The sequence below is a fragment of the Cryptomeria japonica genome, chromosome 2 (assembly GCF_030272615.1).
Source record: "Cryptomeria japonica chromosome 2, Sugi_1.0, whole genome shotgun sequence".
In the NCBI taxonomy this organism is placed as follows: Eukaryota; Viridiplantae; Streptophyta; class Pinopsida; order Cupressales; family Cupressaceae; genus Cryptomeria; species Cryptomeria japonica.
The window spans coordinates 238421136-238448141 of record NC_081406.1 but is presented as its reverse complement, the minus strand read 5'-3'; the positions used below and the strand labels follow the sequence as shown (position 1 = coordinate 238448141).

At 34.7% G+C, this 27006-nt stretch overlaps 1 protein-coding gene across 1 annotated transcript in view; it reads right to left on the bottom strand.

Annotated features, from left to right (window-relative positions):
- The window catches only part of LOC131046577 (protein NODULATION SIGNALING PATHWAY 2-like), a 55808-nt gene extending 47473 nt beyond the window's left edge, over window positions 1-8335 (bottom strand). Inside the window, exon 1 of the mRNA XM_057980339.2 lies at window positions 6913-8335. Coding sequence (XP_057836322.2) covers window positions 6913-8335 — 1423 coding nt within the window. The remainder of the gene's footprint in view (window positions 1-6912) is intronic.
- Window positions 8336-27006: the final 18671 nt, after the last annotated feature.

Below are 27006 nucleotides of genomic sequence, written 5' to 3'. Positions count from 1 at the left end.
AGAAATCCTCCACAACATTGAATTCCCATAACAATCTCATTTACTCTTTCCATAAACACATCAATTCTTTCATTATCTTCCATCTAAAAGTTTTCATATCTTACCCAATAACCATCAAGTTTAGCAATTTTGACAGTAGGATCACCTTCATTCAGAGTTTGCAATTTATCCCATATAACCTTAGTCGATGATTTATCAGTTAATTCCATGATCTGCTGATCAATAATTGCACACAAGAGGGCTTCTCTAGCTCTATAATCATTCTCAATGTTCTTATCCAAGTCTGCAGGAGCAGGATTACCAGATGCCAGATCATAGGGTGTGTATCAGTTCTCAGTGATCTCCCAAATATCCTTGCCAAGACATCTAAGATGAGTTTCCATTCAAATTTTCCATATCCCATTATTTGCTCCATCAAGCTTAGGGATTTCTCTTCTGAAAATAGTTGTCGATGGATTAGAAGTGTTAGTTGTCATAGGATCTACCTCAAGTAGTTAAGCTTATGCAAAAGAGAACCAAAGCTTTGATACCAATTGTTAGGATAATTGGTGAACAATTGAGAGGGGGGTGAATCAGTTGTTAACAGATTATAACTTTTAATCCACTTAATAACCTTTAAACAGATCAAGTACCGGTAAAGCACATCCAGATACCAGTAAACAATACAACTTAATAATTAAACAAATAATCACTACAAAGAAACCATACCACATAACACCATGATTTGTATGTGGAAAACCTGGAGAGGGAAAAACCACGATGGGAAGCCTACCCACAGTTAGATGATACTTCTGCAGAAGTATGTGATACAATGAGGGGCTTGCACATGCAAGAAGACACACTTCCTAGAGCGTACTGCTCATTACAAAAGAGTCTCACTGACTACGGAGAGGCTACAAATATCTCAAGATAAATGGACAACAATCCAATAGAGTGAACTATTAGAAATATCATCTACCATGCCTGATTACAGTCCTGGTTAAGCTCAATACCGGAGGCCTTTGACCTCTTCCTTAATCCCAATTCGATCACCTATGATCGACCAAATCTCCTTCGCATATGATATTGCATTCCAGGACCACGACACATAATCCCCATAACCTACAATGAGATCTTACATCATTTTATAAAAACCCTAAGACCTAAACCAATTAGGTCGGCCACCTAAAAGATATTACAATAATATCATTACATAAATCCATATTACAATGATATGCCATGTCTTCTTAAGACCAAAACAACAATAACAAATTCATAAATCCTCCCGAAACATCTCGGTAATGTGCAGAGTACACGTTATCATGATACCGGTCCATAACCTAGATAGGTACCGAACCTATTATGGGTCAACCATGCCAAAGAAATGTCTTCAAGTAGTTGAAGCATGATCAAAGAACATGATCAACATCCTAAAATCCATGTATAAGATGCACCAACACCAATTATGCATCCTATCAAGATTCCTTAGTGAAAGCTTTGCCGGTAGAGCCTTAAACCAATACCGATAAGGTTTTACCAGAATGTATGATAGTATCCAATACCAAGCGAATACCAATTGACCAAAATATGCTCATGGAGCATATAACACATGAAATCAAACATACTTCACTGATCCAAACATGCCAGAAGTGTCCAATAGATAATCTCTTCTGCCGGTAACACTAGATCTTCTACCGGTAACCAAAACCCGTCTATTGGTAACCATCCATATCGGCTAGTGTTGACATCAATGACAAAACATCAATGCAACACATAATAAATTCATCTATAATGCCAACAAAATGTAGTGGCAATTTGTCAAAATTGTCAAAATTGCAAAGTTGCAACATTGCCAAAAAGTGCAATAAAAGTTTAAGAATGCAATCCATTGGTCATGAGGTGGTTAGAGTAGCTATGAGGATTTGGAAATGGTTTATAAAACCATGTTTGGTTGAGATCAAGGGGGTAGAGCAGTTTGTAGGGGATTTGAGAAAGATTATCCATGAAACCCTCAAACCGTCATAAGGTTATAAGGAATCTGTGATTGTCATAGATCCATGGAGGACCACATTTGGTGTAATTTTTATATGTAGATTTTTTTAAGTGATAGATTAATGAAATAGATTTCAGATGAGTCCTTTTTTATGTATTTTGGTGGAGTATTTAGCAAGATATGTTGTTTTTTTAAAAATTGTCAAAACCCTGCCAAGGGTTTTTGGAAAAATCCTCACAACTTTTAATTTAACCATTGGATCTTGCTTTAAATTTGAGAGAAGTTATTTAACTTTTCAATATAAATTTTGACTGGAGAGATTTCCTTTATAATCGGTATTTAAAAAGTTGTTAATGACTATTTGCTACAGTTCATGGTGAAAAGCAGATTGGTGAAGATAGCAACAGACCTTTTGCAACATTTGGTATATGAGGAATCATAACGATTAAAGGATATATGAGTTGGAAAGGTTTCTGAATCCTCTTTCCAGTGCTTTTGGCTGACTTAATTTGGTTAAGAATTGAATAATTTGTGATTATTTTTGTGAAAACAGTTTTTAAAGGATGAAACCTTGAACTAGGGTATTTCATGGCAATAAAGAATTTGTTCTCTCATGTTGTGGTGAATGTTATGATCTGAAACATTGAGTGAAGTTTTGTAGGGATTTAATCTAACCTTTGAAAGTGGTTTTGGGTTGATTTGTGGCATATGGTGGAAGTACTTGATAGACAACCCTTGTGTAAAGATTATGTTGTGATTGGCTTGTAGAATGGATGAATATCATTTGTATTGTCACTTAAAGATTAGAATGTGAGTTTTGGAGTTGAGAAGAGTGGTTGATCTTTTTATATGCCTCTTGATTCAAGTTGAAGGTCTTGTATTAGTTTTGGGTCAGCAATACCCTTGAAGGTTTTATGGTTTGTGATAGATGCCCTGCATCAGGGTTGAGCATATAGTGGTAGAAAATTCAATATTATAGGGAAATATTTCTCAATCAATACTAATTATGTCAATTCCTATAATTGGAAGTATATTCATTGTGATGAAGTGTTCAAAATTTTAGGCATATATTTTACCTTTCAATATAATCTTTTCTTTCCATGAAGATTATCATTTTGGAGCTAATAAAAAATAGCATGTCAAATAATCAAGCCTCTTTGTCTAGAAATAAAATTTTAAGTACATTTAAAAAATATTATTTTTAAACACGTTTATCATTCCTAAATTAATTAGTACCTTCCAAACACGTAGATCTAAACCTTACAAAAATCCTAGGTGATTTGAAGATCAATCTTCCTATAACCAAGGAAAAGGATTTCTTAAAATAACTTAGGTGTTTCATTATTTTACATAATGACTCTAGTGGGCTTAGTTTGATATTTTTCTTATGAAAAGGTATAATTCTATTTTCTAAATTATTTATTTGATTTGTGAAAGTGAATGAAGCTTGGAAAGTATTTATTGGAAATTTTATTTTTGCAATCTTACAAAATAACCATAAAGAATAAAAGAGTTTAGTTTTCATAATATTCTCATAATGAAATATATTATCCATACACAAGACACATTTTTCATCAAATAAAAACATGGAATACTTTAGAAGTCCTTAAACTATATATTTTATGAATGAAAATAATATCAACAAATTATTTATATTAATCAACATTCTATTTAGTGTTCTCTTGTTACTTCTAGCTAGAATCATCCCCTTGATAAGAAAACTTTGGCGCATTCCTCAAAATTCTACGATAGAGGAATCAAGTCCTTGGTTGACCTTATGTCTAAGCCTATTTGTATATTCAATTAACTAAGGAAAATTTTGTGTAGTTAGTATTTTTATCCATTATAAACTATTCTTGAGTACTGACAATATGGCTCATAAAATTAGGGGGAGACTTCATTTAAGACTATTAAATTTTTTTAAAATGGTATCTAATCATATTATTTCACAGTTATAGACTTTGCAAGGAATATACTTGGCTCCCTCCTCACATTCATATAGTTTTGAAATTAAATCATGGATGGATATTGGTAACTTTGTAGATAGGTTTTTTTTGGAGTTAGATTCATGATTTCATTAGGTCTTTTCGGCATGAACCATTTTAATAGAATTTTCTTATTTTTTATATTGGTCTATAATTCTTAATATATTCACTCAAATTTGGTAGATTTTTAAGGTAAAATTTTTTTATCGTTTGAAAAAATAAAAATTCTACTAGTTTTTTTAGTTTTTTATGTTGATAGCCAATTCTCACTTTATGTCAGGGCTTTGATTTATTTTTAATATTTTCATGAAATTTAAGTGCAGGAAAATAAAATTATACTTGAAGTGGGCTATTTACAAGGTATTTTAGATCACTATGAAAATGCCCCATGTATAATTGCTAGATTGCCACTGATTTAACCCTCTAGTAGAGTCACTTCCTTCCCTATGGGAACTGATGTAGACACAACTAGAATTGCCATGGTAGAAATGACTCTCAGCTAGATGCTTCCTAGTTCACTCCAAGAAGAGTTATGGGTCAAACTACTCTTGGTTTATTTCAACCATCTTGTCCAACTTTAATGTCTTTTGAGACTTGTGACTATTGGATCTTTAGATGGATAGACTTTAGAATGTTTTATCATCTTGTTCTGGCTATTTCTCATACTCATAATAATCATTTTACCATTGAAGAAAAAAAGGAAGAAGGTCTAATTACTAGTTCAAAACCTATTCCTAACAATTTAGACCTTGTTGATATTTGTGGAAATCCAAATGATATTGATCCATCCTTACTAGTGTCTTAGCTCCTACTACTTAATGACCTTGTCTATTGTCTCTATAAAGTTTTGAAATAAACCTAAATCTTGTATGAATTTCAACATGAGACCATTTTCACTTGCATTTTTTAGGAATATATGTGATTGTGTTACAAGACATAACCTAAAATGACAATAGGGAGGAGAAATATTTTTTTATCATGAGTATGAAAAAAATAATTGAAGAAAAAAAAATAAAAAACTAACAAAAAAAAAAAAAAAATGATAATTCATAATTAAAATTACAATAAAATTAAATTTAAATAAATTTTATTGGAGAGAGGAACTAGTAGCTAAGCACTCTAACCTCATGCCTCTCCAAATCCTACATGAAGATTTTAAATCACTTCCAATTTTTTATAGTAGCTCATTGGGCAAGTCTCTTGCTTAAAATTAAAGTTTTAAGGCCACATCATCAAATATAGTGCCACACCAACATGTTTTTTGTTGACGTGTCCAAAAAGGCCTAATAAAATTAGACCAATAATTGTACACAAAGTTAACATCATATGAATTATAGCTTTTTAGATCTAAGGAATACATTTCATTCCAATATTAGTACTCATGATCAACACTAATAACTTTAAAGTCACAACTATTAGTGCTATATTATTAAAAATATCAAGCATTAAATCAACAAATGCTATCACAAATATTGGAGCATGCTCAACTACAAGATCTTTTACGGTAACTAATCATAGTTGTAATACAACTCTAATCTCATTGACTAAATAAAACTGTAATACACTTAACTTGCAAGAAAATTATAATACAACAATAATCTTCATTCAACCCATAAAATTGTAATCTTTTTATATCAAACTATTATCTTTTCTCTCTAAATTAATATATTATAATTCATATAACCAATAGATACTATTAGTATAATGGTACCATAAAATGACACTTATTTTTTTAATTGGATTGAATCCCTAATGCAACACCGATAAATTTTATACAAAACAGTGGTCAAGAGCCGTGGTTATTCTGGTTCCAAAATGGATTTTCCGTACAGTGTGATAGCGACGTGTTAGTCAATCGCAACCGTTTATTGCAAAATCGATAATATAAAACGTGCATCAATCCATAGTACTATCATTTTGCAGCCAAAATAAATGCAAACATTACACATTCTAAAAATATGTACATTACACCTGTCGATCATTTTATCGACCGTGGTGAATGCTATTCAAGTTATAAGTATATCTACCTCCAGAAATATTTCAGACAATCTCGTGCTGTTACTGAAAACATAACTCATATTACGAATACAGACAAACTGCAGCCTTTCACGCAAACCGTCAAAAATTAAAATCACACCAACTCAAAATAAATGTCTAAGCATATTCTTATTGTCCAGTTGTGGTGTGCATTCAAGCAAATAAATATTACTTCACAGAGAGAGTTATTTCCGACAGAAGTTTAGTTTTGATAGAGACATGGATGGACGAGATGAAATGCTTTGTTCTACGCATGTGCATGTGGGATTTTGGCTTCAAAATGGGTATGGTGTGCATAATATGTAAGTTAGGCTAGTTGCATTAGATTTTGTAATAACATGTCAGTGTATAATTTGACATTTTGGAGCCAAAATAACTGCAGTCTGTCAGGAATGTAGAGAGTAGAGATATCATTACGATAATGACCCGCATAGGTAGGTTTAGAAAAATATATCTGGACATCTATTCATAAACTATTTTACTCATAAATAATTATATGAAATTCTTTTTTATTCATAAACTATTTTCATTTAATTTTAGAATTATTTTATCTGTTATATATTTAGAAATATAAATTTTGTGAGTTATTTTTATTATAGGAAAATAATTAGGAATGCATAGATGTTGGATATTTGGTCTTTATATAAGAGATTACAATAATTTGAATAAATATATATCTAATTTACACATGAGTTACCTTCGGTAAAACATCATGTGCAAAAGATCTAATCTGTCAAAATCATTCAATGTATCTCCAAAAATTTGAATCATGATGAATGATCCTATATTACAGACCATCATCGTCGTCAATTGCACTCAACAAATCAAACTGCCTTCCATGATGAATGATCTTAGATCACAGACCTTGTAATCAACAAACCCAGCTTGAAACCTAATAATAGTATTCATAAAACCCACTGTTTACTCCTTGCAGACCTGGGGAAGGTGTATTCCAGACATAAACACACAACAAAGGAATTGAAGCCCATGTCAGACAGAGCCCGCCATCTCCCCGCCCTTCTAATCCATAGCATTTTCCTGCTTGACGAGAAATCAATGCCCTGGCTTGGATTCTATTCTCCTCACTTACAGCACCAACTTTAAAACCAGCGTGAAATGCAATATCAGCCACGTTCGATCCTTTCTCTTGGCACGCCAACGTACGCATTATCATTGGCGCGATGAAAATTCTCTCTATCACTGCTCTTGCAAGTGGATGTTCTGCGACTTCCGCTTCCAAAGAGTCTAACATGGCGCAAGAGTATTGCAGGCACTGAACAAAACGGCTGAAAAAGAAGTTGCTTTCACATTCAAATGAAGCTCCCACTCCCACAGTTAGAATAGCAGGACGGAGACAACTGACGCCATGAATGAATTCTGAGACCTTCGCTTTGCTCCTTTGCGTCGACATATGTGGAAGCTCGCTCATGCAGTTCGCCATTACGATCTCCTCCTCCTCTAAATAAATGTTGTTCAAATCCTTCAATTCGTTTTCGTGGAAAGTAAAAGGAATCCCAAGGGATTCTGCATACTCACACAACCTTCTTCCTGTATGCTTTCCCATCAATTCATCCTCCTCCCACTTGATTGCAGTAATTTTCAAGTGCCCAACTGCAATCTTGTTAGCAATCATGGCTTCCATTAGAGGCGGCCATTGCATGCCCTCCATAATATCAAAATCGACAATATGGATTCTTTTCTTGCTGTTTCTATCATGGCTCGCAGCCTTCACAGCCTCCATTATGCTTTGATTTGCAGTGAAATGGGCCATTCTGGTATAAGGGTATCCTTGGTGAAGCAAACTAAAAGCTCCCATAAAATGCTCTGATCTCCTTAGACTCAACAAGTCCATTTCCATTTGACCCACAGGGCTAATCCTCTGAATAAGGCTATTATATAAGTAAAAAGCCACCCTCTCAAGGACAGAACCAGTGGGAGCAACCAGTTCTCTCAACCTGCAAAGAGTAATCTCAACAACATCAGAGGTTCCCTCAGAAATTCCCTCGGCACATGCAAGTAAAAGATGTAAAACTCTCAATCCTTTGTACTCGTTTTCGCTTGAGCAATTCAAGGATCCCATAATTTCATGTTCAGAGCAACTGAAGTGCTCCTGATCATTCATCTCCTCCGAGCAACTGAAGTGCTCCTGATCATTCATCTTCTCAGAGCAACTGAAGTGCTCCTGATGATTTATCTGCTCTTCTATCGCTGTATTGATAATCTCCTGATCATCACTCTCGAGCATGAAATCACACAAAAGGTCTTGATCCTGTTGAGTTGCATCAAACTCCTCCAGAATAGCATCCCAGTTGAATTCATCGAGGAAAATGCAATCTTCCATTTTATTTCTCTTACTGCAATCAAAATTACTTCACCGAACAGAACGAAACACAAAGTACCGTTGGCTAATTGAATGTGTCTATGGCTATAATATATGAGTACTTGATGTAGATAAAAATATTCAATTTCTTGAGAACTTTGCTTGTTATTGGTGTGAAAAACGCATTGAATTCTAGAAACATTTAAGGCTGTATTTGGTTACCCTCTTTTCAACAGCACGTTCTACTTAACGCCACGGCCCCCACAAGTAGATCTTACTATTGCAGGCTTACGTTACTGTTGCACGTTTGCGTCACTTGAACTTTATACCAAATTTAAGCTAATTTACTCACCCCAGTACGCAGTTTTCCATATATTTAGTTTTAGGTCCATTTTGATGGAATCACTAGTACAATGTATACGTTTATAATGAAATATGCAAGCTGGCCTATTTTAAGGTCAATAACTTGAGGAGAAATGAAATCAAACGAATAAAAAGTAGACATCCGAACTGCTGAAATTTCGGGACACTTTTGAATGGAAGAAAGAATACAATACCTACTAAAGAAAATATTTGTTCATAGGAAAAAAAAACATTTAACACGGTTGACATGCTAATTAATTATAAAATGTTTATATTAAATTTTATAATCTTAAAAATTGAAGTTTAAAATTACTTTATATATTTCATTAGGTAAAGACAATTTGTTTAGTTTTTAAATAATGAGTTAATATTAGTTAAATGATTGAAACAAAAAGTTGGTTATGAGTCTTAATGATGATCATATTATGATTTTAAGTTGAATAGTAGAATCATTTTTTTAAAGATATTACAAGTCTCATAGAAGTTCTAGAGGTAGGACGAAGAGAGAAGCAAAAGTCATGGTAATGATAGATGTTGACATGAATTTTGACCTCTAATTTCAACATGGTAGGCTAATGGTGATCATTGTAGTACTCAAGTCAATAAATCCACCATAATTACAATCTTTGACAGACATGACCTCTAAATTGTCAAACTAGTACCCATCACTTAATTTAATTGATTTAGATTTGTTTATTGTGGCATCTTGGAAAAAGGTGCCCCAACTTGTAATTTATATTAGTGTGATAGACTAGAGTTTTATCCCACTTTTAGCTAGTGAAATATTTTCATGTGAAATAGTTGTGACTAAAACTATGTGGCACCAAAATTGCAAAATGGATTTAAGTCAAAATATTTCTAATCAAAATAGTTAAACATGATAGAAAAAAAAATTCCAACATCATTTGATATCAACTTCAATTTTGACATTCATATGTTTTGGGTGGAATGGTTTTGACTAAAACCCATTGATTTAAAACCATGGAATGGTAGCCTAATCCATCTTTTGAGGTAAATTCAATAAAATTGGATCTTCAACTCCACATTTATCCAATCAAAGATATTTTTTGAAAATACTCATTGGTAGGACTCAAATTATAGAATCTAACAATATTAATTTAATACTTTAACTAGCTTTATTATTAATATTTTTAAATTTGTCACGAACCCTATTTTTTCATAATTATTTAATTAGGAAAATGATGTTTAATTTTTCGCAAATGAAATTGGAATTGTTAATGAAATAAGATAGGAGATCGAATGCACTGAAATGATCTATATACAATTGAATGATCAGTAATATTTTTTTTTGCAAAATTGGGATCGTCATTGCTAATGAGCAACTGAGTGTAAGTGAATGCAGGAACTGGCAAATGAAAATGAAGGCGAGAACATGGTTCAGGTAGAGTTGTCTTAGCTCATGTATTTCGTTAGAGTAGATGGAATCTCTCACACACCACATTAGGATTTATAATTTGCATCTTGAAAAGATGGATGATTTAAATAACCTAATTTGAGTATTTGTTTAAATTGGAATGAGTAGTAGATTGATTTAAATGTTTATACATGTGCATTTATTGCATGATTTGAGCGATGATTGAATTAAATCCAAGTTACATGAGTGAATGTGAAATATTATGTCTTATTTTAAAGTAAAATTATTTTGCTAATGGGTTAGATATGAATATTGATCATAGGTTTATATGTTCTTTATGTTCAGATATGTATAAATGTATGAAATATCGTACTTATGAGTTTACTTTTGTAAATTGGATAATAGTATAATATATATATGTATGGGTGGGTGCAAGAAGTTGGGTCCCAATTCTGTGGAAGTCTGCAAGCAAAAACATTTGCCGCTAGAAACGAGTGCCCCTTTTTTAAGAAATGGGCACCCGTTTAGCTTCGGAGCCTCGACCCATAAAAATAAAATGGGTGCCCGTTTAGGATTGGACCACCATAGAGAAACGGGTGCACTATTTTTTAGAAATAGGCACACGTTTCTAAAATCAGATACCCGTTTCTAAAAACGTGTACCCATTTCTAAAAACGGGCACACGTTTCTTAAAGTGCTATAAATTTGAAAACAGGTGCCCGTTTTTTGAATTTTAAATAACAGGCGCCCGTTTCATAAAAGATGGAGCGGGAAACACACCTATGCCTTAGTTTTGGCTTTGGGTTAGGCTTGGTGGGACCAAGCCTATGCTTGGACCTCCAAAAAACTGGCTAAGGCACTGGAATACCAGATTTTTGCCTTCGCATAATTTTTTGAAGGTCTTCCTGATTGTATTTTTTTATGAAACAAAAGCCCATTAGAGTTCTCACTGTCCTAATTTCAAAAATGTAAATTTTATAGCGATATGATTAGTTTTACTATTTTTGCATTATTTATTAATCAAAAGTTGTACCTAAATGTAAAATAGTGAGGTTAAGTAAAACTTTAATAACTTTTTTGTTTTTAGGTTGTTTTGAAAATAAATTATATGACATCAATCTATATACAATTCTTTTGAAGATTAAAAATATGAAATTTTTATCAAATTATGGTGGTCGTACACCAGATGTTTTGAAAATGTACTTTATAGTCAATTAAAAATTAATTAAAAAAATAATATTCAATAAAAAAATAAGAAAAAATATTCTCATCAATATTTGGTGTATTAGGTATCTTTTCCCAGAAGGATTTGCAAACATTCTTTTATTTACGTCAAAATATGGTGGTTGTACACGTGTGGTATGGTCCTGAAACAGGCATTTTGAAAAAGTGGTTTTTAAATATGCCTACTAAAAAGAAATTTCTACCATGTGGGTATTGAAATAAATTACATATTTGAAAATTAGACTCCGAGCACTACATTTTTTTTTACTAAAGTTGTTTTAGATTCAAACTCTAAGTACCTCAAATTTTGATATCAATCGACAAAAAATTCAAAAAATAAGGAAAACACTTCCACTTTTTGCCCAAAAGTGGGACTCAACTTCTTGCACCCACCCGTATATGTGAAATTGATTCAATCATATATATAGTTATTATATAAATATCCAATTATCGTGAAATTTGATTACTTCATGAATTTTGTTTTATCTATACATAATCATTTGAGATTAAATATGTGTGTGTGTGTGTGTGTGTGTGTGTGTGTGTGTGTGAAAGTTCTAATAATGATTCAATCATGGACTTATAAATACATATGTAATTATCGAATATGTAAATAGATTTGTGAAATTTAAATTACTTTATGAAATTCCATATATATATATATTAACATAAGAATGGTTTATTAAAGAATTTGTTAACAAGTTTAATATATATATAAATAAAAAGTCATTATTTATTTATATATATATAATTAAAAATATAATAAAAATAAAATATAATAAATAATAATAAATGATTATGTAATAATATAGTGGAAAGCAACTCAGTGACCACAAAGTATGGTGGTGGCGGGTTAGTTTTAAAAAGAGTTAAACCTTAATGAGGGTGGTCAATAGTAATATCGACCACCCCACTTATTTAAAGGGAAGGGTCGGTATTACCACCAACCACTCCTTCCTTTTATTTAAAGCATTGCAAGACACATAAACTGCCAAATAAGGAATGGTCAACAAGTAACGTGGCTTACCAGCTCGTAAACCCACCGATGTCTACCTTAATCGACATGTATAGTAGGAAGTTAGCTTAATTTAACTTTGTATGTTTTAAGGAAGTCATTTTTAGTAAATTCAACTTGGTATGAGACTCAAAAGCCACATGAATCAGCAATAACTATGAACTTAACAACTTTAGTGGTTTGGTGTCATGAAGTAGATAATGGATAACTTTGCATGGTGAACAAATAAGAATTAAAAACAATTTAGGATTGTTATGTTGCAATTAAACCATGTGTGGTCTCATTTAGAATCAATCCACCACTAGGAGAGATAGACCGAAAGTAGGAAAGAAGGTAGATGACAACACTATATATAGACCATTGATTTGGAACAAGGAGAAGGAGAGATGCAACAAAGTATTCGAGAATGGAGCGTAGAAGAGAAAAGTAGTGAAGATTTAGATGTGTTTACGACCAAGTTGTAAAAGATCTCAATGATGATCATCTCAGATTTGGAGTCGAATTTTAGAGGAAAGAGTCGAATTTCAGAACAAGGAAGAGTGATAGACACACTAGAGAAACAATGACCTTCTTGAGAACTTGGTGAGATAGAAAGAAGATAATAATACACCGAGTAGAATCAGTCAGAGGTAGGCTCTGTTCTAACAAGTTTGTTGTAGAAATCTAAAGAGAAAATGTTCTATTTTGATTACACTTAAACAAAATTAAATTCATAGTTTTAGATTTCTAATTATGAGAATTCTGTCAAATGACATCAAAATACGTTCTTAGAAAATTGTATTCTATACATAAATGTCTTAAGGAAAGATATTCGAAAAGATTGTTGATAAGCATAAGTGAAATTCATAGAAATTAGACCACCAAATCTTCTAGAAACAGAGTAAGAGGATAGAGTGATTGTGCGTACAAAACTTGTAAATCTAAATAATGAAAAGAAAGCACTAGGATAATGAATTATTAGTCTGAGTTTTTAATTTTGACCTTCTTCTTAAGTGTGCTTTCTTTAAAAAGATGAAGTACTCAGATAATGAATTATTATCAAAATTGAAGCTTATTTTGAATTTGAGTAGAAAAGACTTACACTTTCCAATTCGATCCTTGCATGAAAAGTAAAGATGGTTATGTTGGCATTATGTGAACCGGCATGAAGACATAATGACATTATATGTTGTCATTGATGTCAATATGTGTTATGAAGAGAACCGGCATATGTGATAGGTGAAAAGAGAGAGGAACCAGCATATGTATGAACCGGTTTATATGCCAAAGTGAAGCGGCATATTTGTTCAAGATGAACCGGCATGTAGTTATGGGAACCGGCACATGGAAGCATTGTATGACTATCGATTGGTAGGTAGCTTCCACTTTAGGGTTTTCGGTTGGAGCACCTCAAGTGACTTAATTGGTGATCTTCGTGTGATGAGTTGGTAGTATAATGGAAATTAGATCATGGTTCCACGTAAGCCCTATGCGCGTGAAGGATCTTGCATGAAGAAGACTATTCCTATCTACCTCGAGAATGTGCAAAGTCTGTCAAACAGTGATAATGTGTGATGGGTTATCAGCCACCATGAAATCGGTGGATAATGGATGATGGAGAATGTCTTGAGATCAATTCAAGATTGTTGCATTTAATGCAGTATGATTCAACGGTCAGGATTGAACTGCTTGAATTGCTTAACCTAACAGGTTTAGGGTTTAGAGTTTTTGCTACCGACCTATATGTTTCCTATAAGGTCGATGTTGTGTTTCTTTCTAAGGTTGTTGGCAAAATTTGTGTGTGTGTATCCTAGGGAAGCGATACGTAATTCTTGCCAGACCAAAGGAGAGAAGAGATACCTGCAAAGTGAATGTGTAGAAGGTGAAGAGGAGCCAAAACGGACCTGCATTAGCATTGAGTGTTGTTAACAGATCATTGTAATTCCTATTGATCTCTAACCACTTCAACAGTTGTAAAATCCCCTAACAGGGTAGCCTTAACTGGCTTGTTGCAAAATCCCCTAACAGGGTGGTCTTAACAGGCTTGATTCAAATCCCTTAACCGGGCAACTCGAGGTTAATGAGTTCTGAGAAGCTATAGAGCTTAGGAGATCCTTTCAGCTATTGAGTTCTTGAAATCCTCTAACAAGGTGACCCTACTGGGTTTAACCCTTAACCGGGTGATCCCTAACAAGATTGGTTCCTAGCAGAACCTATTGTAATGTCTTTAACCGGACAAGGCTCCTAACAGAGCAGACTTCTAAAGAGTTCAAAAAGAAGCTTGTGGGTATTCATCCCCACCGTGGTTTTTCCCAATTGGGTTTCCACGTGAAAAATATGTGTGTCATGTGAAATGCTTCTATCTTGTGATGCTTTGTTTTACCTGTTAAGCATATGAAGGTTCTATGTTTTATGCCTGTCTATTAAACATATTGAACTCACTGTTGTGAAGATCTGATGATCAAGTTTACCTGTTTATGCATGAGAATATAATGATACTATAGTATTGAGCTAAGAGGGAAGCTTATTGAGTGACCGGTTCATGATTGATTGAGCTGTATTGGATGTTACCGATTGCACTTTGTTTTGCCAGTATCCCTGTTTGTCAGCCATTTGGAGTATTTGTTGTCAAACCGGTTTTGGACTGTATTTGTGTTTGTACTAATTCACCCCCCCCTCTTAGTACCAGTTTGGTACTAGTGGTTCATCATTGAGTTATCAATTGGTATCAGAGCCCTCCAGGTCCTCTGTGTTGTAAGCTTAACCACTTGAGGAAAAGATCCTAGTCAAATGATGAAGAGGGAAGGTCCAAAGTTTAACAGGGAAAACTTTGGTATATGGAAAGACAGGATGAAGATATTCATCAAAAGCATGGTTGTTCAACACTGGAGTTATGTTGAAAATGTATATGTTGTTCCTACTAGTACTCTCACCGATGACCAAAAGAGAGAGATACAAGAAAATGGGCAAGTCATGGAAGCCCTCATCGGTAGTTTATCTGACATTGAATTTATCGATGTTCAGGACAAGGCAAATCCCAAGGAGGTATGGGATGCTCTTGAAAATATCTATGTTGGTGATGAGCATGTAAAACAGGCTAAGGAAGAAAGCCTGAGAGGGAAGTTTGAAGACATACGGATGGTTGAAGGAGAGACCATTTAGTAGTATGGAATAAGAATCAAAACAATTGTTGGAGAAATAAAGAGTGCAGGTGGAAAAATAGAAGATTCCACTATGGTAAGTAAAGTCCTAAGATCCCTATTGTTGGTCTATGCAATAAGGGTCACTGCTATTTAGGAGTTGAGATCAATAGACAAGTCTAAGGTGTCCTTGGACTCCATCATAGCCAAGATGACAACCTATGAGCTAAATTGTTTTGATGGCAGTGTTCAAAAGACAGAATTAGCTTTTAGAGCCTCTGCTATACCATCCAGAAAAGGAAAAGAGGCTAGCACTAGTGGGGAACCTAATCAGAATAGAGAAATGTATGATGAAGAGTTTTTGATGGAATTTGAAGCTCTTCTTGCTAGGAGATTTCCAAAAGGAACTGGTAAATACAAAGGTAAGCTCCCTTTGAAATGTTTCTCCTGTAACCGGATAGGACATATTGCTATGAACTGCCCAAATAGTGACAACAAGGATAAACCGGAAAGGTTCAAGAAATTCAAAGGAGGAAACTGGAGAAATTATTTTGTGGCAGTTGATGAAGGTGTCATAGATGAGGAATCAAAAGATGAAGAGAATGAAGACATTGTGTTTGTTGCTGTAAAGGAAGATGTGGCAGACAAGAAGGCTCTTGTCTCCCGGTTTGATGATTCCAATGAGTGGATCATTGACAATGGTTGTTCTCACCATATGACTGGTGACCAGAGAAATTTTCTATCCTTAGAGGAGTATGATGGTGGTGTGGTTCGCTTTGGCAATGATGGACCATGCATGGTCAAAGGCAGAGGGTCTATCTCTTTGAATGGAAAGTGTAGTGCTGACAATGTGTACTGGGTTGATGGTCTCAGACACAACCTTCTAAGTGTTGTCCAGCTAAATGACAGTGGCCTCACTCTGCAATTCAAGAATGGAGTTTGCAAAATCAAAGGAAAAGATGGTAAATTAGTGGCCACCAGCATGCATACTAAAGGTAACCTATTTCATCTGAAAGCAAATATAAGTACATGTCTTATGGCTAAGCTTGATGACAGCTGGATATGGCATAGGAGACTTTGCCATGTGAACTTTGATAACATTGTTAAGGCTAGTAAGATCAAGGCAGTTAGAGGGTTGTCAGTGCTAAGAAAACCAGATAATACCTTGTGTAGAGAATGTCAACTAGGGAAAATGTCTTCCTCAACTTTTAAAGGTAAATCTTTCACTATTGATAACTTGCTTGATCTTGTACATACTGATTTGTGTGGTCCTATGAAAACTAGAAGTGTGCAGGGTGATAGGTACTTCATGATCCTCACTGATGACTGCTCAAGAATGATGTGGGTCACATTCTTGAAAGACAAGTTTGAAGCTTTTGGGAAATTCAAAGCTTTCAGAGCATTAGTGGAGAAGGAAAGCGGTAAAAGGATCAAATGTCTCAGAACTGATCATGGAGGGGAATTCGCTTCCAGTGAATTCAATAAGTATTGTGAAGAATTTGGCATCAGGAGACAACTGTCTGCCCCCTAGACTTCACAGCAGAATGGCCTAGCAGAAAGGAATAACCGGACTATGGTTGAAGTAGCTAAAACCATGTTGATTCAAGGAAAGGTAGTTCACACCTTTTGGAGAGAAGCGGTGAGCACTGCAGTCTACACTATGAACCGGGTACTCATCAAAAAGGGTTAGGACAAAACTCCTTATGAATATTGGACCAATAAGACACCTGCGGTTAGCTACTTTAAGGTATTTGGTAGCAAATGTTACATCAAGAGGAGTGAACATTAGGGAAAATTTGAAGCTAAATGTGATGAGGGAATATTTCTAGGATATTCCACCAAGAGTAAAGCTTTCAAGTGCTACAACAATAGGACTCAGAGAATTATGGAAAGCATCAATGTAAGAGTTGATGAATCCTCTAAGAAGACTGAGGAAACCGACAGTGAGAAAGCTATAAATGAACCGGCTGTTAGCCAACCAAGTTCCAGTTTCAGTGTCCCTGAACCGGTGAATGCTGATACTGATGAAGATGAGGATGAAGAAGAAAATCAAGAAGAACCAGTTAAGACCATTCCTCGGTATGTCAAGTTGAATCATGATCCTAAGAAGATCATAGCTGATAAGGATGCAGGAATCCTTACAAGAAGAAAGATCAAAGAAAACTCATGTATGATCTCTGAATTTGAGCCTAAATCATTCAAAGAGGCTCATAAAGATGAAGACTGGATCAAGGCAATGGAAGAGGAACTTGATCAGATAGAGAAAAATGGTACATGGTCCCTGGTACCCAGACTTGAAAATAAAAATGTCATTGGCACCAAATGGGTGTTCAGAAATAAGTTGAATGAGGATGGCATAGTGATTAGGAATAAAGCTAGATTGGTATGCAAAGGATATGCTCAAGAAGAAGGAGAAGACTATGGGGAAACCTTTGCTCCTGTAGCTAGATTGCAAGGAGTTTGTATGCTTCTTGCATATCCAGCTTTTAAGAGGTTCAAAATATATCAAATGGATGTAAAATCTGCATTCCTAAATGGTGTACTTGAAGAGGAGGTGTATATTGAGCAACTAGATGGGTTTTCCCTATCTGAAGACAGTGACATGTTATGTAGGCTACATAAAGCATTATATGGTCTAAAGCAAGCACCTAGGGCATGGTATGAGCACCTACATTCCCATCTTGTGAAGATTGGATTTGAGAGAACAAGTGAAGATAGCAATATCTACTTGAAGTCTGAAGGAGATCAGATCCTGATCTGTGAAGTTTTTGTTGATGACATCATCTTTGGAGGAGATGACAAGATGAGTCATGAGTTTGCTGATGAGATGAAGAAAGAGTTTGAGATGTCACTCATTGGGGAGATTAAGTTCTTCATTGGCCTACAGATCCAGCAGATGGAAGATGGAATCTTTATCACTCAGTCCAAATATGTCAAAGAGGTACTAAAGATCTTTGGCATGGAAGATAGCAAACCGGTTGGTACACCGATGGTGACCGGTTGCAAATTGACAAAAGAGGATGATTCCGCACTGGTTGATGAGAAGGAATACCAATGAATGATTGGTAAGTTGCATTATGTAGTGCATAGAAGACCGGATATTGCACATGCAGTTGGCATTACTACAAGGTTCCAGAAGAGTCCAAGAGAATCTCACTTGATTGCAGTTAAGTGGATTCTTAGGTATCTAAGGGGAACAATTGACTATGGATTGTGGTACCCATACAACAATAATTTCAATCTGAAAGTGTTCACAGATGCTGATTGGGCAGGTAATATGGATGACCAGAAAAGCACAACTGGTGGTGCATTCTTTCTCAGTGGTAGACTAGTCTCATGGATGAGTAAAAAGCGGAGTTGTATCTCTCCGTCTAAAACAAAAGCGGAGTATGTTGCAGCTTTCACGAAGTGCACTCAGATAATCTGGATGAAGCATGTACTGGAAGGCTTCAAGATCCCTGTATTTGAACTGGTAAGCATATTCTGTGATAACACAAGTGCTATCAATATATCAAAGAATCTGGTTTTACATTCTAAAACCAAGCATTTTGAGCTTAAGTATCATTTCTTGAGGGAAAAGGTTCAGAATAAAGAGATTGCACTAGAGTATGTGTCCAGTAAGGAGCAGTTAGCAGACATATTCACCAAGCCTCTCCCAAAGACAAAATTTGTGCATTTGAGATGTGAATTAGGGGTATTGCCCCTTCAAGAGGTGAACTAAAAGTAATTGTTCCACATCAGTCAAGTATTGGACAGATAAATTATTGGTTGATTGATATGTTGAAGGATGCTACTCCTCAGGGGGAGTAGCATAATGGAACAAAGATGTTTGTACCTCCACTTTGGCATTGTTGTCAAAGGGGGAGAAGGAGTGAAGCAGAAAATATATCTGTAGCAAATAGGGGAGAAGGAGTGAAGCGAAAAATATACCTGCAGCAAATAGGGGAGAAGGAGTGAAGTGGAGAGATACCTTTTTATATTGTCATCAATGCCAAAGGGGGAAATTTTTGGCATTATGTGAACCGGCATGAAGACATAATGACATTATATGTTGCCATTGATGTCAATATGTGTTATGAAGAGAACCAGCATATGTGATAGGTGAAAAGAGAGAGGAACTGACATATGTATGAACCGGTTTATATGCCAAAGTGAAGCGGCATATTTGTTCAAGTTGAACTGGCATGTAGTTATGGGAACCAGCACATGGAAGCATTGTATGACTGCCAGTTGGTAGGTAGCTTCCACTTTGGGGTTTCCGATTGGAGCACCTCAAGTGACTCAATCGGTGATCTTCGTGTGATGAGTTAACAGTATAATGGAAATCAGATCATGTTGCCACATAAGCCCTGTGTGTGTGAAGGATCTTGCATGAAGAAGACTATTCCTATCTACCTCGAGAATGTGCAAAGTCTGTCAAATGGTGATAATGCGTGATGGGTTATCAGCCGCCATGAAATCAGTGGATAATGGACGATGGAGAATGTCTTGAGATCGATTCAAGATTGTTGCATTTAATGCAGTATGATTCAATGGTCAGGATTGAACCGCTTGAATTGCTTAACCTAACAGGTTTAGGGTTTAGGGTTTTTGCTACCGGCCTGTATGTTTCCTATAAGGTCGATGTTGTGTTTCTTTCTAAGGTTGTTGGAAAAATTTGTGTGTGTGTATCCTAGGGAAGTGATACGTAATTCTTGCCAGACCAAAGGAGAGAAGAGATACCTGCAAAGTGAATGTGTAGAAGGTGAAGAGGAGCCAAAACAGATTTGCATTAGCATTTAGTGTTGTTAACAGATCATTGTAATTCCTATTGATCTCTAACCACTTCAACAGTTGTAAAATCCCCTAATAAGGTAGCCTTAACTGGCTTGTTGTAAAATCCCCTAACATGGTGGTCTTAACAGGCTTGATTCAAATCCCTTAACCGAGTAACTCGAGGTTAATGAGTTCTAAGAAGCGATAGAGCTTAGGAGATCCTTTCAGCTATTGAGTTCTTGAAATCCTCTAACAAGGTGACCCTACCGGGTTTAACCCTTAACCGGGTGATCCCTAACAGGATCAGTTCCTAGCAGAACCTATTGTAATGTCTTTAACCAGACAAGGCTCCTAACAGAGCGGACTTCTTAAGAGTTCAAAAAGCAGCTTGTGGGTATTCATCCCCACCGTGGTTTTTCCCAGTTGGGTTTCCACGTGAAAAATATGTGTGTCATGTGAAATGCTTCTGTCTTGTGATGCTTTGTTTTACTTGTTAAGCATATGAAGGTTCTATGTTTTATGCCTGTCTATAAAACATACTGAACTCACTGTTGTGAAGATCTGATGATCAAGTTTACCTATTTATGCATGAGAATATAATGATACTGTAGTATTGAGCTAAGAGGGAAGCTTATTGAGTGACTAGTTCATGCCTGATTGAGGTGTACTAGATGTTACCGGTTACACTCTGTTTTACCAGTATCCCTGTTTGTCAGTCATTTGTAGTATTTGTTGTCAAACCAGTTCTGGACTGTATTTGTGTTTGTACTAATTCACCCCCCCCTCTCAGTACCGGTTTGGTACTATTGGTTCATCATTGAGTTATCAGGTTATTAGGTGTCTCATTTGAAAATCCATATAGATAGGCACTTTATGAATTTTCATCATGTTAAACTATATGGAAAATCAGTGAAATTAGTTAGTTGGGTTTTTAAATCATGAAAAGTCACATATTAGTATTAAACTAAATATGTTGTTCAAGAAAAGAGGCAAATGAACCAAGACACATGGAAAGATAGAGAGCTTAGATGATATAAACTTAGAATACTAAACCATAAGAAATGGAATTCATGTTAATGATTACGCTATTTAAATATTTTGATAATTGAATAAAAGAATGTGTACTCATTTTATTCAATTTTTATGTAAAAATACATACATGTGTTACACCTTCTTAATATTTAATTCTTGTCTTTAAATTTCTTGAAAGATAGAAGAAAAAGATTGTATTCTTTCGGATGTATGTTTGTTTATCCATGAAAGATTGCTTCTCGTCAGATAGAATTGGTTTTAATGAAAGATTGATTCTTTCTATTTCTACTTAACGAAAGATTGTCTTCTATAAACATTGTATTATTATGAGAAATAGGAAGCTAGAATTGAAAGGGGAAAGATTGTCTTCAATAAACATTATATTTTTATGATAAATAGGAAGCTAGAATTGAAAGGCGAAAGATTATCTTCTGTATATATTTATTCTAGATTCATGTGAACAAAGCTAGATAGGCTTGTGTTTGTGGAAAGTTACCTTCCAGGATGGGTGTCGAATGTAGATTATAGAGAGAGAGGTTGCTTTTTCCAAACTATATTATTTTCTATGCATGGCATTGTACTCGGCTAAGTAATCAATTGAATTAACCATTGAAATAGATGGAATTCTTTTATTTATCCACTCTACCACATCCTTGATTGATCTTGCATGTTTCTTAATGGAATTAGAAAAATGAATTGCATGTATCATCTAGGCACGCACCAGATTCCATCTTGTCTTTCAAATTTTTTTGCTAAGAAATTCGTATTCTTGATTGACTAAGAATTCCAGGGAAGTGTAAGCTTCAAAGTTGGGCAGAAAAAGCGCCTGAATCTTATTCTCGTCTTCATGCTAAAGATTGCATTGAAGATCACTTGGGTTGCAAATCAATGGACGCATCTCACCCTTTACTTTGTATTATTTTGTTATTGAACTTACGACAACTTGAAATGCCTAAGTATTGTATGATTGAGATACTACTTTTATCGATTTATTGAGTGAAGAATCTTTATCTTTTATAGAAATTTCGTGTTTATTGTGATATAAATCAAAGATAAAATGAAGCTATGGATGGAAAAGTGGAATGAAATAGACTTATTAACTTGATTTATGAGTTTATTTAAGAATAAAGAGTATTTTGGCTATTATTGAAGTTAGCACGATTTACGTCTTTACAAAATTACTACAAGTTGTTATAATAAAACATGAGGTTTATTGTGTGTACTTAATTTTTTTTGATAAATAGTTTAAACATAAAAAAAATCCTATTGAAAATGGTACATTTCATTATTAAAAAAATAACTATTTATATCAAACATTGATTTTTATATCTACTTAAATAGATATTTGTGCTAAGAATGTTAGGGTTCCCACAGATACTGAGAGGGGGGTGTAGCATGTTGTGATTGATCTTGGCATGATTTTTGGTGGATGTGATCATTTGGGAATTTGAATTAGGTCCATGCTATGTAATTTAAAACATTATATTGGTCCAGTGATCAATCTTTGTATCGTGTAATGTAACTTTTGTATTTATGAGTTGAGGGTTGAGGGTTTAGCTGGCCTTGTTATCAAGGTTGATGATTTGTATTTATAGGTGAGATGCTTATGTGTTGGTATAGAGTCTGCATTATCAGAGAGAGGTGATTATGCAAACAAGCGACTTATCATTCAGTGTAGTGTTGAGGTGAGATTGGTGTTGCAGAGCAGACAATTGTGCCTAATCAAAACTATCATCAGGAATTCGTAGATGCTATCATTGTTGTTCATATCTTTCGGATTGTAGTCCGAATAATATTGTAAGCAAGTGAGTCTTCACTAAGGTTTGTAGTCATCCAAGCATATATCTTTTGAGCAGTGATCTCTAGGTTGTGTGCCTGAATGCATGTGCATTCGAAATTGTAAAATTTTCACATACTACTATGGAGTATCATCTTACTATGGGTTGGTTCCCACCATGGTTTTTCCCTTAACCCAGTTTTCCACATCAAAATTTTGTTGTTGTGTGTTGTGCTATTAATTTTCTTATTTGATTCATTGTTACAATTTATTAGTTTATGTTTTAAAGATTAATTTGCTTTGATCTGGTGAAGACTGATTCAGCCCCCCCTCTCAGTATTCCTTCTTGATTGCTACTAACAATTGGTATGAGAGCCAGATCCTTCAGTAGAAGCTTAATCGCTTGAGGACATCCAGGATGATAGCTCAAGGTAAAATTTTTAAGAAGGATAGTCTGAGGTTTGATAGAAGTAAATATACTATATGAAAGAGATGGATGAAGGTGCATTTGAAGTGTCTTGGAGAAGATTATTGGAAGATTGCTAAGAATGTCTATGTTGTTCCTCAAAATAGACTATCCACTCCTTATGAGGTTAAGGACTCAAAATATAACATCAGAGTGAAGGAAGCATTGCTTAGTGCCCTAACTGATTTTGAAATGACAAATGTTATGGGACTTCAGATCGCACGTGAGATGTGGGAGAAGCTTGAGATCCTATATGAAGGTGATAGCCAAGTGAAAGCTGCTAAGTTACAGAGCTTGAAAGGAAAGTACGCGACATTGAAGATGGGAGATGATGAGAACATACATTCATACATGGCTAAAGTGAATGAACTTGTCCTTGGTATCAGAAATGCTAGTGAAAAGATTGAGGAAGATGAGATTGTTGCTAAGGTGTTGAGATCTTTGCCTCCTACTTATAAACATAAGGTTGCTTCTATTGATGAGATACAGAGTGTGACTATATTGACAAGAGATGTGTTGGTTGGAAAACTTGTTGCATTTGAGCTAAGAAAATTTGGAGAATCACATGGAAAGTCTAAGACTGCATTTAGAGCATCAACATCAGTATTTGGTAAGAAAAAGTATGATCTTGATGAGTGTAGGATGTCCAGATATGAAAGAGAAAGAAGAGAGATAGAAGAGAAAGAAAAAGAGCTTGATGAGCTTGAACCACTGATTGCTCGAAGATTCCCTAAGGGTGCCAGTAAGTATGATGAAAAGTTGCCCTTGAAATGTTTTTCTTGTAATAAGATAGGATATTTTTATTATAGATGTCTAGAGAGAATGGCTAAGGATGACATACATGATAAGTTTGATAAGTATGATAGGAATATGAGAAGCATGAAAAGTTTGATAATCCTTACAAGTATAACCAAAATTTTAGGAATCAGAAGAATTATTATTATTATGTTGAAGATGAAGGTGTTACAGATGATGAATTAGAAGGAGATGAAGTTGTGTTTATTACCATTAAATAAGATAGATCTGTACCTATTGATTCCACTAGTTGTTCTGTTGAGGATAAATATTTGGCCGCTAAGGTAGAAGAAAAGGGTGTATGGGTGATTGACATCCGTTATTCACACTATATGACCTGTGAGAAAAGAAAATTTGTAAGAATGGAAAGGTATGATGGTAGACTAGTTAGATTTGGAGATGACAAAGTCTGTGTAATCTATGGGAAAGGTTCTATTTATTTTGATGGTAAGCATAATACTGATGATGTCTTGTATGTTGAAGGTTTGAAGCATAATCTTTTGAGTGTTGGACAAATGGCTGATAAGGGTTATGATCTACAATTCAAGGATGGTAAATGCAAGATCTTGAATGCCTTTGGTATAGAGATTGCATCTAGGATTAAGACTATTCAGGTAACATTTTTCATTTGAATGTTGGTGAGAAAAGTTGTTTGATTGCTAAGATAGATGAGAGTTGGTTGTGGCATAGAAGGATGTGTCATGTAAACTTTGATTCATTGATTAAGATCAGTTCTACACAAGATGTTAGAGATCTACCTAAAATTGATAAACCTGTTAATCTTCTATGTAAGGAGTGTCAGTTAGGTAAGAAAACAAGAATTTATTTCAAGAGAAAACCTTATACATCTGATGGATTGTTGGATCTTGTACATACTGACCTATGTGGTCCTAATAGAAGTATGCAGGGTGATAGATACTTTATGCTGCTAATTGATGATTATTCCAAAATCATGTGGGTTGTCTTTTTGAAGGAAAAATCAGAAGCATTTGATAAATTTAAGATATTCAAAGCTAAAGTTGAAACTGAGTCCAAATTGAAGTTGAAGTGTCTGAGATCTGATGGAGGTGGTGAATTCTAATCTAGTGAATTCAATTCATTCCATGAGATGCATGGAATCAGAAGACAACTATCTCCTCCTAGGACTCCACAACAAAATGGGATTGTTGAAAGGAAGAATCGTACTATTTTGGATGCTGCAAGAACCATGTTGATTAAAGGAAATGTTCTGAAGGTCTACTGCAGAGAAGCTATTAACACTGCAGTTTATACATTCAATAGAGTTCATATCAAAGACGACATTAGTAAGACCCCTTATGAGCTTTGGTTTGGTCATATTCCTACTATAAAATATTTCAAAGTTTTTGGTAGCAAATGTTATATTAAGAAAGATGAGGATCTTGGAAAGTTTGATGCTAGAAGTGATGAAGGTATCTTTTTGGGATATTCCACAAAGAGTAAAGCCTACTGGTGCTATAACAAGAGACCAAGAAAGATAGTTGAGAGTGCAAATATGAATGTGGATGAGAACCTTGGGAAGGACATCGGAGCTTATGATGATGGTCAACATGTTGTTCTAAGTCCTATTTAGCCTGAAGAGCCTAAGCAGAATGATCTAGTAGAAATTGTTAATCTGGATGTTGTTGCTACTGGTGATGATGTGCAAGAACCTTGAGGATAAGAACAATTAGAAGACTCTGAGGTATGTTGGGTAAAAGTACAAACTTGTGTCTCACTTTTATAAAGGAAAACGCTAACAATAGCAAAACAATTCAACTTCAATGGCACAAAAGTGATATTTCTATTAGGTATTTGAAGATGATGTAAACTAATGAAATGTGTAAAAATGGATGAAGTTTATGCCTATTATTTTAAAAAAATGGAACAAGGATTGATATGTTTTTTTAATTATTAAAGTCAATTTTTCAATTATTAAAAAATACTACAAATCAAGGGTTTCACCTCCCACCATAAAACTATATGTAAGTAGTCTTGCTTTCCTCTGCTTTTGAAATATGTTTTAGATGACATCCATAGCCAGTGTAGAAAAAATAAATTTGATTTTGATGTATATTTTCACCGTTATAACAATTCAAAGTTGAAGTTTCCCAAAATCGATAGTTTTTCATCTCCCACCAAATTTCCACTATCAAAATTATAGCAATCCCAAAATAAATTATATATTCTTGAAGAGGACTCTCTCCTCTAGTGTTATATATACTTTAAAAAAAATTCTAATATGATTTACTATTTTTTATTCCGAATCAGAGTCTTCTCGAATGTTAGTATACCTACCTGTAGTATTTTATAATTTTAATATACTAATTCTAATTGAAATTCTATAAAAAGTTCTATGTCAACGTTCCTCAATCCAAGCTCTCAAAAAGGGTATTTTTTGTTTGTTTTTTTGTTTTTTTTAAAATTGATGGTCTAATTCTTAGCAGAACTTGAAAGTTCTGCAAATTGGGGGGTTTTGTTGAGTAGGCTACCATGTGAGATGCCACGTAGGCAGCCCCAGCTGAGTGGGACTCGACCAAGTCCCCTAAATAGTGGGACCATTTGCGAGCACCCTTTCCCTCATATTTTAATGTGAAATAGCACTATGACAGGCTAAGTGTAGTCCGCAGGCTAAGTGCAGTCAATGGGCTAAGTGCGAGCACCCTTCACATACTAGAAGAAGGTTAGTTGTAGAAGAAGTATGTCTGATTTCTAAAGTTGAACCTAAAGATGTTGTTGAAGCTTGTAGAGATGAAAATTGGATAAGAGCCATG